The 13,383-nt window shown below is 40.0% G+C and overlaps 1 protein-coding gene across 2 annotated transcripts in view; it reads right to left on the reverse strand.

Moving 5' to 3' along the window:
- The window catches only part of EPHA3 (EPH receptor A3), a 176,217-nt gene that overhangs the window by 147,705 nt on the left and 15,129 nt on the right, over positions 1–13,383 (reverse strand). For both annotated transcript variants that reach the window (XM_071433815.1, XM_071433814.1), the window contains exon 2: positions 12,543–12,607. In XM_071433815.1, the coding sequence (XP_071289916.1) occupies positions 12,543–12,607 (65 nt within the window). The remainder of the gene's footprint in view (positions 1–12,542; positions 12,608–13,383) is intronic.

Raw genomic sequence — 13,383 nt, forward strand, 5'->3', positions numbered from 1 at the left:
AACCTAATTTTGGTTATATGCAAACTCCACATTAATCAAATTATTCTGGGTTACTTCTAAGATTCTTCACTTTTTCTTCTTTTTATTTTCCCATTCTCTCAGATAATACAATATATCTTTAGTATTTATTTTGACCTTTTGGCATTCTTACTTTATTATCATTTTAATAATGCCATTAGCCATTCCATAACCTTTCCAGTTGCCCAGAATACCATATCCATTGCTCACACCAGCCATCAGTGGTTACTTATTACAATTCTGCATTTATTCTCTCTTCACAACAAAGGCATTTACAGTCACATTGAACCAATGATTCCTCTTCAGACACTCACTCCACCTCTGTCCTTTCCAGCCATGACTTTGTTCCACAAAGTCTAGCAAAGAACGTGATGCCAAAATGTAATTTATATTCATTTTGGTTCATGCATTTACAAAACATTACTCACATTTCGAAAACACCCAAACCACAAAACCTTTAGATTAACTCATCTCTTTGTTATGTTCCATGCAGGAGCATTACCTACACAAAGTCATATTTTACTCTTAGCTACAATGGAAATTCAGCACAATTCCAGTTTGAATATGAACAAGGCATAGACAAAGAGAAATAAAACCCTGCCAAAAGTCACTAAATGAACTTGATTCCTAAATACAACACATTGCAAGAGGCCATGACAAAATCTGTTTACTTTTGGTCACAGTACTGCCTTGAACTCAACTAGGGAAGCAGGCTAAACAAACCTACACCACATTTGGCCAGTGTTTGTAAACACCTCTACCATGCACCAGTTAAAAGGCATATGGTTTTAAAAAGTTCACTTCCAAACATTTCAGAGGCAATTACATGCACATTTTATGTTAAATATAAAATAGGGTGGCAGATAGAATCCTGCAAAATTTTTGTACATCAGCATTACACAAACCCATGAATCTTCAGTTCAGACACTTTCTTGCTCCACTGTTGAATCCTCTTTATTTTTCAAAGGACACAATACAAACAATTACACACTAAATGCAAATGATATACTTAATTACAGATTATATTCCTCTTTTTCACCTTCTATATAGGAACCTGCCATTCTTCAGATTAAAACATGACTGAGTTAAGTAAAACTTTTTGTATTTTCTTTGGTCTGTCTTCAAAGTCACCACATTTCAGCCTATATAACACAGATTACAGACCTTCCACTTTGTGTCTCTGTTAATAGTGGTTTACCCCAGTAAATTAGGTCTATGGGTTTAATGCTGCCCTCCACCTTCTAAATCAAGACATTGCAATAGTGCAGTCAGATGCAACAACTGAATTTTCAAAATGTAGCATGCAGTGTATGTCAGTTTTCCTAAAAATCTTAACACCAACATTCAACATTTACTATTTTCAAAATATTTTCCATTCTCTCAGCTTTTGCTTCCATTTTCTCTATCAGTAGTTTGTTACAAAAATCCCAAACTCTTCAGGAAGTCAGTGGGGCAGCCCACAATGCACCCTCTGCTTGCTGCAGCACAAGACAGACAATCCACAACTTTCTCTTGAAACACTACTTAAATTAAAAATGTGACAATGCTGATGTTCAGTAAGGGGCTTGTTCCCAGATCTGCCTATCCCACCACACCCTCTGTGATTTAAAACCAACACCTGCCTTTAGTATTTTTAGATACTCCAGTTAGTTCCAGACTACAGGAGTAACAGTTCAGGACTGCTGTGGTTCTGGCAAATCAACCCCATGGTAAAGGGAAAGTTTCCACCTGGGCTGCACATTTATTTTGTGCATTACCTCACCACCTCTGCCTGTCCTTCATCCACACAGCATTTTTCTACAAGATCTGATTAACATTCACCCTCTGGATGTTTTCATTGTAAGAGGATGTTCTAATCTGAAAACCATTTACTTCTGAATACACAGCGCTGAATTACGGTGCCATCAGCAGAAGTGCAGCTCAGCCTCTCCTCTAAACATTTCTTCAGGCTAAAACACTTCTACAGAAATGCTCTGCAGTTCAAACATTTATTACCAGGTTTCAAAGTAAAATTAAATTACCATCACAGATACATTATGTTTATTAATAAAGTGTCACAGAAATATTAGTGAAAGTTAAACAGGTAACACAAGGATATCAGGGAACATAAACGCTCAAGTTCCAGTAGCAGTGTTTGCTTTGCCAGGTTACACATCCCATAAGTCTGATGGAATGCACTCAACATGATGTATCAAACTGCACAGGCAGGAAGAAAATTAACTTCTGAAGCTCTGGTTGGGATTTTAATTCTTGTGAAAAGTGGAGAAGTGAGAATCCTGTTTGTTTGGACTCTGAGTTTTTACAGAGATGCACAAAGGGAGAGTTTCGAACAGGTGACAGACACAAATGTCACTGAATCCATCTCTGAAATATGAAGTCAGAGTCTCAGGAAAATCCAGAGTTAACCCAAGCTCTGTCCCTCTCAAAGAAGCCACAGGGTCCTGTCTTTTCTCTGGAACATGAAGGTTGTTGTGGCATCTTTATTCCCTACTGTCACATGGGAAAGAAGCTCCAAGCCTTGCAGATGGAAGGCAGCAAAAACAGCTCCATAAGCAATTTAAATCCAGGTTGCTTTCTGGAGATCTCACTCCACTCTTGGATTCTTCTCTCACCCTCACACCTGACATCTCTCCATACAGAGCTGAATGTTTAATGTCACTATTCCCAAAGCTCTCACCTTCAGTTACGCTGCCATTATTTCCTCAGCTCTTTTTTTTTTTTTGTATCCTGTTTACCCACAGAAAACGTTTGGGTTTTTTAAACGAAAAAACCCCCCACAAACAAAAATCCAAACAAACAAACCCAACCTAAACAAACAAACAAACCCCCAAAACACTCAATTTCCAAAAAGCACTTCTGTTACTGAATCTTAAACAGTCAAAATCTCCCCTCTGAGCAGAAAATACAATCTTAGGATTTTCTGCTATCATGGAAAGAGCTATTAGGATTGGAAAAGGTCTTGAAAACATTCAGATTTTGGACAAGCATGGCTCCTATTGCTCCATGGCTCTCCTATAAGAGCTTTTTGATCACAAGTTAGTTTAAGGCCAGACTTCTTATTTTTAGGAGCTGTGAAGAAATAAGCCACACTATGCTGTTATCTTTCTTTTCAAGAAATTCCTCCAGAACCCATTTAGCTTATACTTGTTAAATCCCTGGGTTGTAAAAGGAATGTAAACTGAACTGCAGCATTACTGTGAGGTGTTTCTAGACTGAAACACTCATCAGTTACACAGATAAAGCACCTACATCCTTACTTCATCCCATTCTTGGATATCTTTCCACCATCCTCCTAGAGGTGTTCCACATTAACCTCCCCATTAAGGAAGCCAGGATAGCAGTGAGTATGGCATCACACCTAATAGGATTGTTCAATACCAAGTTGGAGGACAAATACATTGCAAAGACACAGGGATTGTTCAGTCTTGTAAAAGAAAAAAAAAAGCTAAGGAATGATCTCATTACAGACTGCAACTTGAAAGGGAGTTAACACAAACTCTCCTTAGTAACAGCAGATGGTGTAAGAAGAGAAAACAACCACAAAATGTGTCTTTAGAAATTCAGGTTAGGTATCTGGCAGAGTTCTACCCACTAGAAGCACTGAAACAGGCTGCCTGGAGGGGCTGGTATATCTCCAACCTCAGACTCCACTGTCCAAAACCAGAGCTGCTGACCTGATAGAACCTTAGCAATTACCCTGCACCGAGCAGGAGACTGGGTGGCCTCCTGGCAACTCTCCTAAACAACATTTTAATTTGTCTCTGGTAATCTACATCTCTGAAAATTAGACACATTTCAGTACAACCTTTTAATGGAGATTCCAAGTGAAAAGTAGATTCTGATTTATGCCATTCTGCAGCCTGACTCATAACCAACACTATCACCCTCTCCCATCAGTCATAACTTTTGGGTGAATTAACTTAAACCAACTTAATTGACTTTAATGCTTTTGTTGATATCAGTGAAGTCTGAACAGGCACTAATTAAAGGATTAGTGGTCAAAATCTACCTTTAACATTCCAAGATAAACAATTGATATAGGATACTAATTCCTACCTTTCTACTCAGAAAGTGCAGCATATAAACCTAGACATCCGATGTAGAAACCAAGTTTCAGCTACCGCAAACAGAAACTTTCCTCTAGATTTAAGAGATTCACTTTGGGGTTAGGCTTTTATTTTGTTTAAAAACATGAACACAGAGCAATTAAATTTTTTTTTCCCCCCAGAGTCCAACTAAAATCAATTGTCAGGCTCTTGAGGAAGGATGGTGTTGACTGCCCCTCCTTGCCTACTGCAAGAGCACACAAACCACATCGCAGCACAGCTCTCATCCCCCCGTCCTCGTGCTAACAACCAGCAATCAAATCACCCTGTGTGTCTCAGCTGCCCTTTGGGGCCTCTGGAAACCCAACAGCTGGAAATAAAGTTTGAGTAATCGCAGTTAGGCAGGAGAAACCAAGCCACAGATGAAATGGCCAGATGTCACGGAGTGAAACTCTGAGATTTCATCACCTTATTATGTGTAAGATGGTATCTCCACCCGGTGCACAGAGCCCCCCAGCAGCACACAGCCTTCACCGCTGATTAAAAGCAGAATATCGGCACAAAACATGAGTTCCACCGTAACACCTTCTGCTCCAAACACCAAAACAAGAGCACCGAGAACCAAAACAGCGGCTGCTGGCTGAGGTCTGCCGCTGGATGCTTTACCAAGGGACACAGAGCAGCTCCCTAAATCCTGGCGAGCCTGTCCGGGCGGGAGGTGCGGGACAGCATCCCCGGTGCCCGCCGAGGGACATCGCCACCTGCCGGGACACAGAGCGGGGACGGGAGGCGGGATAGGGGCTTGGGGAGCGGGACGGGGGCTTGGGAGATAGCAGCGGGGACGGGAGGCGGGGATGCTGCGCTCGGAGCGAGCCGGGCTGTGCTGTACGGACTGAGCCCCCGCCGCTCCCCGCTGGTGCGGGACACCAACACCAACATCCCCGCTGGGCACAGCGTTATGGGGACACCGTCCCAGCTCCCCACCAAGCCCGTCACCCTCCTCCAGCGGGAAGGGAACAGCGAGGCGGTGCATGCTCCCACCACACTACTCCTCCTCCATCATCATCATCATCACCGCACACTGCTCTGCCCGAGCCGCAGCCCGTCCCTGTGTGTGCCGCAAGGTCCCCAGGACTGGCGATGTCCCAGGCCGGGCTGAGGGTGTCCGGAGCAGGGAGAGGAAGGGCAGGCGATGTTTTTGGGGCCGGTGCAGGGAGGGGAAGGGTAGGCGATGTTTTTGGGGCCGCGGAGCGCTGCCCCCCGCTCCTCCTGCCCCGCCCGCAGCCAGGCATGCGAGCCGCTCCGGGCAAGGCAAAACGGAGAAATTAGGAAATTAATTACCAAAACCCTCAGGCTATTTTCACAAATAACTATAAAAAGACAGGGGGAAGAGGGAAATGAAGCAACGCGTGTCTCCTGCCTTGAAACATCCTGCGAGTCTCGCTCCTTCACCCTGCAGCCATCAGTGCCCTTCATGCCCACTCCCCAATAACTTTTAAAAACACTTTATACCTTCTAAAAGCACTTCTAGAACTACAGTCATCTCACACTGAATGCTTACAGATATTTGGGGGGAAAAGAAAAAAAATGCAAAATAAACTACCTAGCCAAAGTATTGACACCATAAATACAACCCAGCAAAGCTATCAGGAGAAAACATTTATGGGCATTTTTAACTGGAGACGGGAGTGCTTGTCTTGTGGACTTGATGTTATAAAAACAGTCTTAAAACCGACTACAGTGTGCCCCTGTGATAAATAATATTGCATTTCATGACAGTTTCTGCATTTATTTTGTTCTTTTCTGGTTTATGCAAATAAATTCAGCACAAAATAATAAAATTATGAAGTAAGCGTTTCTTCACAAAATGAAAAATATCTCATGGCGACAAGACCATTTGAGAGAAGTTCTCACAACTGGCCTGGACTTATGCTGACAGAAATAAAATTCTGCCCATGAGGAGAATGATGTTATTTCTAAACTTTGAAAGTTAAAAGGAAAAATTGTAAGCTGGAGCATCTCCATTTCCAATTTTAAATATGATCTTTATTAAACTCTTGGAGCAAAAGACAAAACTTGCTCTTTCTTTTTTTCTTTTTTGTTTGAAACCACAGAAAAGTGATCTCCAACCTTCAACAACCTTATTACCAGTAAATAAAAAGACTGATGAGGCTAATGAAATATGGGGATGGTGTCCATATTTTTCATTATAAAATATGTTATAAGGACATTGCCCTTATTGTACTTTTTCTTCTTGTTGTTATAACTACTGTTTAACAGAAATCTTATAATTTGAAGTAACATAGCAAAAAAGTAGAAAAAAAGAAAAGCCTCCCTCCCTTAATAATAATCACTGAAACAAGCACAGTTTCTACTTTAGATCAATTTAAAAGCTGTTTTAAAAATGTACCAAAACACAGCACCATTATGATCAAATTGAACTTTTCAAATGAATGCAATGCAGACTACAATTATTAAAAAAAAAAAAAATTAAGAATAATCCAGTGCTCCACATTTTAAAAAGGAAGGCATTTGTCTCTGGTAACAATTCCTAACAAGACCAGGGATGCATAAAATTCTGAAGTAATATGTTTAATCTCTTTCCTTTCCCCCAAAGCATTTATCTTATTTCGTTAGTCAACTCCACTTAAGTTTTTTGATTTAAACTTCCCTGTTAAATGCATGCTTAGTGCAAGCAGCAGAAGATAGTGCACAGAAGGAACACAAGTCAAAACCAGTTAAAATACACTGTCATTGACTACTTACACACTGCCTCTGAAACTATCAACAAAACTCACATTTATTCAAAATCAGTCAAGAATATAACAATAGTCACAGAATTAACATATCTATCTGGCCTATCTCACAGCTTTATGTTGCTACAAGAAAGATCTAGCAGAAAGGGGAAAAAAGTATAATACAAACAATTTTCCTTTTACTAATTCAGATTTTTTGTTAAAGCAGCACCCACAAACTGAAGAAACCACAATTGCCTTCTGATTCAAGGCTGAGTGTGAATGAAGATACTTTAAAAATTCAGAAATCAAGCAGATTTTTAATTGTTCCTCTCCAAAGAAAAATCGTTCCTTTTACAACAGAGCATTCAGAGAGTTTTGTTCCAGCAGGAAGAAAACAAGAAGTCTAAAACTGAGAAACAGCACAGGCTTGCTTACAGAAAACTGAGGGTAAAAAAAAACTTTTATGAACGCTCTTACTTTTTAAAGTTTTCACTATTTTGAAAAAAGGAGACTCGAGTGAAACAAATACACTTTCAGTGCATCCCAAAAGCATATAATAAGTGAAAAAAATGAGCATATTAACAAAAAAAATTTCCAATCAGCCACTCACTGTAAGAAGAAACAAAGTCTATGAATCACAAAACCAAAATCCCAAGTGGTTCATTTGACTTGCAACCGTCAGAACAGTCTGCCCGCATTTCAGACATGATACACAAATTGTGGAAGGCAGGGTAACAGTATGGGGTTGTAAGGAGACCAGAGCTCAGGCAAAACAGATAAATCTTGATTTCACAGAACACATTGTTTTAAGAAGTACTAAGGAAATTCCACTGCTAATGGATAGGAAAAAGAAAGTATACAGCATAACATGATAGTTTTCATTTTTAAAACAAGGTATCTTTATAAAGATATCTTTAAGTTTTGGTCTTTTGTCTCATACCAATTGTTTGATATCACTGGGTTCACTTTGAAACTAATTTTCACAACCACTTAGTGATTTCAGCAACACTGCCTACTTTATATACAGTACTGCTTAGAAGTTGTCAAGTTTGGTGTCAGACAAAAAAATGAACACAGGCTAAGATGTCAATCAGCATCAAAAAAAACTAATATGAGGTGTTTGATAAATTTTTGCATTTTTGTTGGCCAGTTTTGAGGCTTTTTGGCAGCTCAGCTGCCCTGAGATTCTGCAGTGGTGTGAAAATGGGAGACTTGTGCAAGGAAGAAAAACTTTGCGTGTTTTTTGTGCCCAGCTAAGGGGAAGGCTGAAGGAAAGGCACAAGGAAACCCACTGGCATTAAGGAACCTACTGAAAATAAAAACCAAACCTAAACCTTCCACAGAACAGGATGCAATTAACAGGAAGACACAAAGCCGCAGGAAAGCAAACCTCGTGGAAATACTTATTAATCTTCAAAATGTCTTCTGCATTAACAGAGAAACTTTCCAGTCACAGTGAGCTGAGAAACTGATTCTTGAATGACATTTATTTGAGAGCACCTTCATCAGAGCCAGGATGTACCCTGCACAAATTCTCCTCTACCTTCACCTAGTCACAAGAGACATCCAAAAGCTTATATGAAAGGCTCTTCTGCAGTCACTCTGTCCATGATATCCCCCAAAAAGAAAAGACCCAAAAGTTTTTATAGTGCTACACATTAGCCAACTATTGAAATCAGAACAAATGAAACCAAGGAAGCTGCCAGCAGCCTGGGTAGGCAGCAATGCAGCCTAACGTGACAAACTACTTGCAGGCTTTTGAAATATAAGAAAGGAGGCATTTTCCTCACTTTTGCTTGGATTATTTTGATTCTAACCCAATTTTTGGTTGATGGAAAAACTCTCATTAATCTCAGTCACGCAAGCTCTAGCCTGCCTGGCACAACACCAGCTATTAGGGAAGCAGGGAATGTTAGCCTTCTCTCCTCAAATACTGATGAACCAGTTTCCATTACTGACATGATCAGCCTGATTTGTTCAAATAACCATAAGAGTGACCACTAAAAAAAAGCTAAGTTGTCCACACTCGATTTCAGACTAGGTGCCCAAAAGTTTAAGGTACTGAGTATGGCCAGCTCTCAAAGAAATCTAATGTTTCTGAAGAAACTCAGCGATTTAGAAAGCTGTCAAGATCAGAAACAGAATCATTATTTTTCCAATCAGCCTTTTAAATTTTGTCTGAATTTTACTAACTTTAGCCATGTACAGAACTCATTGAAGTTGGATATTTTTGTTGTTGTTGTTAGAGTTGTTTCTGTTATGGTTTGTTTTTCCTGATGTGGTTTTGTTTCTTTTTTGAACAATTGTCTTTTACATGACAGTAAAAAAATGCCACAGCATTCCTTTCTCTAGCTACAAACCAAACAAGATAAGAGTGATTTCGCTGTTACTTTTCTCTGACTACATGAAAAAAACATGACCAAAAATTTCAGGTCCATAAATTTGACTAATAAACACGTAAAGATTGAGTCACAAGATGCATGACTGCAGAACGATGGATTGAGATTATGTCATGAATTATTTTTTTGGTGAAGTTTAGGAAAAAAAAAAAAACTATGGAGCAGGAGTCAGATACATCTTTCTCCCTAAAAAATGATGCTGAAACCAATAAAATTCCTCCCATGAATATGCAGAGCAGGGTTTAGACTGTACTCCTTTTGTTCTGTATGAATTATCCATCACATTTCTATTGTATATTATTAAAGTGACTTGCTTTATCCTCCCAACCCCCACATCTGTGCTGCTGTAATTTATGTGAATTACGGTTAATGATCATTTGCATTATGCTTAATCAGCATATCAATAATATACTCTGCACAGAGTAAGTAGCTCTTCTTTCTTTCCCTTTTAATGAAACCTATAGAAATGGAGCTGGGGTTTGACTGATTGGCATCACAAAAAGGTTGCCTGGGCAGGTGCTGGGGATGGTGGCACAGGACAGGGGCCTTGTGGCTGCTGCCAATCATGCTCAAGCATCAGCAAAACCTGCTATTATATTTTTTAATTCTTGTGCCTTGCTATCTGGAGGGGCCAATGCTTTGCGCCGACAGGGTTTTAATGAGCTTGACCAGATCAGTGTTCCTGGAGCCAAGGCTGTGGCTGTGTGGGATGGTTCAAGGAGAGATCACATTCTTCCAGGGTGATATTACTCACCAGAGTCTAAACCACTGCCATCACAGCGTGCTCATGTGGGATACACAAACCCCTGAATACCAATGAGCTACAAACCTTAACATGAATATTCAGGAATTTCTGGAAAGCTATTATTACATATGCCTAAGTCAAGAGAACTTATAGAAATACAGAAGAACCAATCAATTCGGGTCATTTTGCCAGAAATCAATCAATATCATGTATCAACAGGATAAAATTATTAACTTAGTAAGAGGTTTGTTAAACACTTCAGTTAAATTATTTTTAAAAACTCTGTAAGTCACCAGCTTTGGTGTCCTGACATTTATGTGAACACTGCTGCACGCTTGAGAGGAACTGGCACGACACCAATATTCTCATTTGTGAGTCACAGCCTCCAGTGCAGCTCTATCAGCTTTACCTTCTAAATCACTGCTCTGCTATTAGCAATCTTTCAATATGATGTGACATCTTTATTATAATGTTTTTCCACTGAAGCTTAAGTTCATATTTTAGCTCAAGAGACAGACACAGCCATATTTACCAGGTTTAATTAATTGACTATAAATAAAGGGCTGTAAGAAGAAGGCGCCTCTCTCACACGATGCTCAAGTTGTCACCATTTCACAGCAAAATGCCAATTGGGATAGGATAAACATTGTTATTTCTACACTTTGCATTTATAATTCAATATGTAATCTTAAAATTTCAAGGTATTTTGAAGACTACAGTCTAGAGGCTCTGTTCTCTTCCAAAAACAGTCACAGCATATGATCTACATTAATTTACTGCCACGCGATTTTTAACGAGGAATTTCATTAACTTGCAAGAACAGCAGTGAAATTCTATGATTTACTTTGGCTCCCATATCCGAGGATATGGCAGTAAATAGGAACAGCATGTACAAACACACGCAAACAACAACTTGGGCTGGATTTACCTGACAAAAACTTGCAAAAGCCAATAAAATTGACCTTGACAGATCCAGGGGCCCTTTTTGGTGGGAGAATGTAGCACATCTGTTTTCCTTATAGCCCCCATGATACCCTGCATCATTCCCTACCAACTGTTTCAGGCATCCAAGGCAGGAGAGACACAGCTGCAGGGAGCAGAGCAGCAGATCTGCACAGCTGCAAGGAGCTAAGCAGAGCAGGAGAGCAAAGCAGAGGAGCAGTGGGAGCTGGGAGAGAAAGGCTTCAAAAAAAAATGCAAGTGAAAAAAAGAAAACCACACTGATGAACTAGAAATTGCTGGAGAGTTCCCTCTTGGACATCCTGTTTAGAGATGTTTCTTGTTGGGAAAAGTCAGCAGAAAAAGCCACTAGGAGGAAACCTGAACCCTCTTCCCACTTCTTTCCCATGAGAATGGAGCAATTTTATCCAGAGACACGGAGAGAACTCGAAAAATGAACCAAACCATCCTTAAATACTGCTAAACACCTGCTTAATGCCTAATATCAAGAAGGCACAACTTAAACATTAGCAAAGGAATCCCATGAGGTAGAGATGCAAAGGCACTGTTAACACTGATTCTGTAAAAGTGATAAAGGCCAATCAACAGCTTGCCCAAAGCTAAAAAAAAAAAAAAAAAAAAAAAAAAAAAGAAGAAAAGAAAGAAAGAACAAAGAACAGCGAAAGAAAGCCTCACAGGTGCCTTCTTTCAGCAAAAACTTGGTGGCTCAGCCTCCTTCTCTGAGAGCAAGGGTATGGGGGTTCTGGACATTGGGGTTCAACTGCTACTGGTTTTTTGTGTTTGGGGGAAACAGAATGCAGGAATGCAAGAGTCATCCTGCATATCTGCATGATGTAATGCAGAAAGAGAGAGGTGGGATGTTCCTACACACAAACACACATTTCACAGAGACCTGGAGGTGGGGAGTGAACACATAGCATCACTATACAGATATGCACCATTTAGTCATCAATATGATGTTATTCAAGAAATTTTTTTAAAGAGTCTTGCTGGGAAAAACTATGTAGAAATGATGGAGTTAGCAAATTGGAAAGCGCAGGTGCTTCGAGTCTGCACTTCTAAATCTTCCAAAAGAATACCTAGTTTCATTAGATGTGGATACAAGGTAAACAAAACAACCAACAACCACTCCAGAACATTATGTAGACATTTCTGTAGTAATACTTTAACTCATGACTTGAACAGTTTAGCAAGAATTCGGCACAAAAGTTACAAATAAGTACTTACATCAGCCACGTATGTCCACACAGCTTTCACCTCCCACCACTTCCATCTGAGCAAATTAGCAAGTAACGCCATGAAACAGGGCCGTGATCTCTTTTAGAAATACACTTTATGACAGAGAAGGAGCAGTACCTAATGAGAACTTTTTGCTGCTGTTGTTCAGTGCACCTCTTGCTTTCATGTTTCTCCCCAAGGAATGGGTCCTTCCTGGGGTTTACCTGCAGTGGGATGGGTGTTCTAAATAGAAGGCCCCACACCTGTGTAAACCTTATTTTGCAAGCTCAGAGCAGATTATTTCTGCATCTCCAAAGCCCCAGCCTTATTGCACAGTGTCCTCTGAAGAGGAAACAATGGTTAAATGGCACATTGGTCTGCAGCAGCACTTTCCCATTTCACACTCCAGTGAACTCACCCCATGTGACGGGTAGGAGATCCAGCCCAGCTCCCCTTGAATTGTTTTTGAATCCAGCAGATTAACTACAAAAGAAGACACAAGGAAGAGGAGTGAGTTTCCTTTGCCTCTGCCCAGTTAACCTCAGTTACCCACACCCAGAGCTGTGTTTATTTGAGGACCCTGTGAGCAGATGATTTGTTCAGGTGGCCAGGCAGTGAAGCTGTACAGAAGAAAAAAGACAAATGAAAAGGATCATCTCCTTTAGCTTAAAACACTATGAGCAGCAGACAGGGCAACTTCTGAAAACCAGAAAAGTGACAAAAAACAAACAAGGGATCATGGCTAAAATTAATTGCAGCAGGGGGTGAGAACAGAACTCTTCTATCAGCTGCACAAACCACAGCGTTTTCCCCTCGGATTCTTGAAATGTGGGTCACTGCATCTAACTGAAATGGTGAGATCTGAATATTTAAATCATTATTTGATTAAAGGCATCCATTTGGCATCTATAATCTTCTCAGAATACAGGAATAAATAATGAAAGCTGATTAAAGTCCTTCCTGCAGTTCTTTCTTGCTTCTGATCTAATTTGTTCTCAAATTGTCTTGCAGTAGAGTAGTGTTTTCTAAATGTAATGTGTAACACATTAGATACAAGAGTAATTATTTACAATGTTACAAGTTCAGACAAACCTGCTTTTAAAGAGAGCCATCAATTGATTGCTAATCTTGCTGGTTTGGTTTTTTTGGTTGTTTTTTTTTTTTTTTTTTTGAGTCATGCAATAATTTTCAGTGTGAAAAGGAAGATTTTATTTGTAAACAGTTTCACAGGCATTTTCCAGTCAATCAAATCTCAGTGG

This window comes from Agelaius tricolor, unplaced genomic scaffold, assembly GCF_023055355.1.
Source record: "Agelaius tricolor isolate 1412-34295 unplaced genomic scaffold, bAgeTri1.0.p SCAF_9, whole genome shotgun sequence".
Lineage (NCBI taxonomy): Eukaryota > Metazoa > Chordata > Aves > Passeriformes > Icteridae > Agelaius > Agelaius tricolor.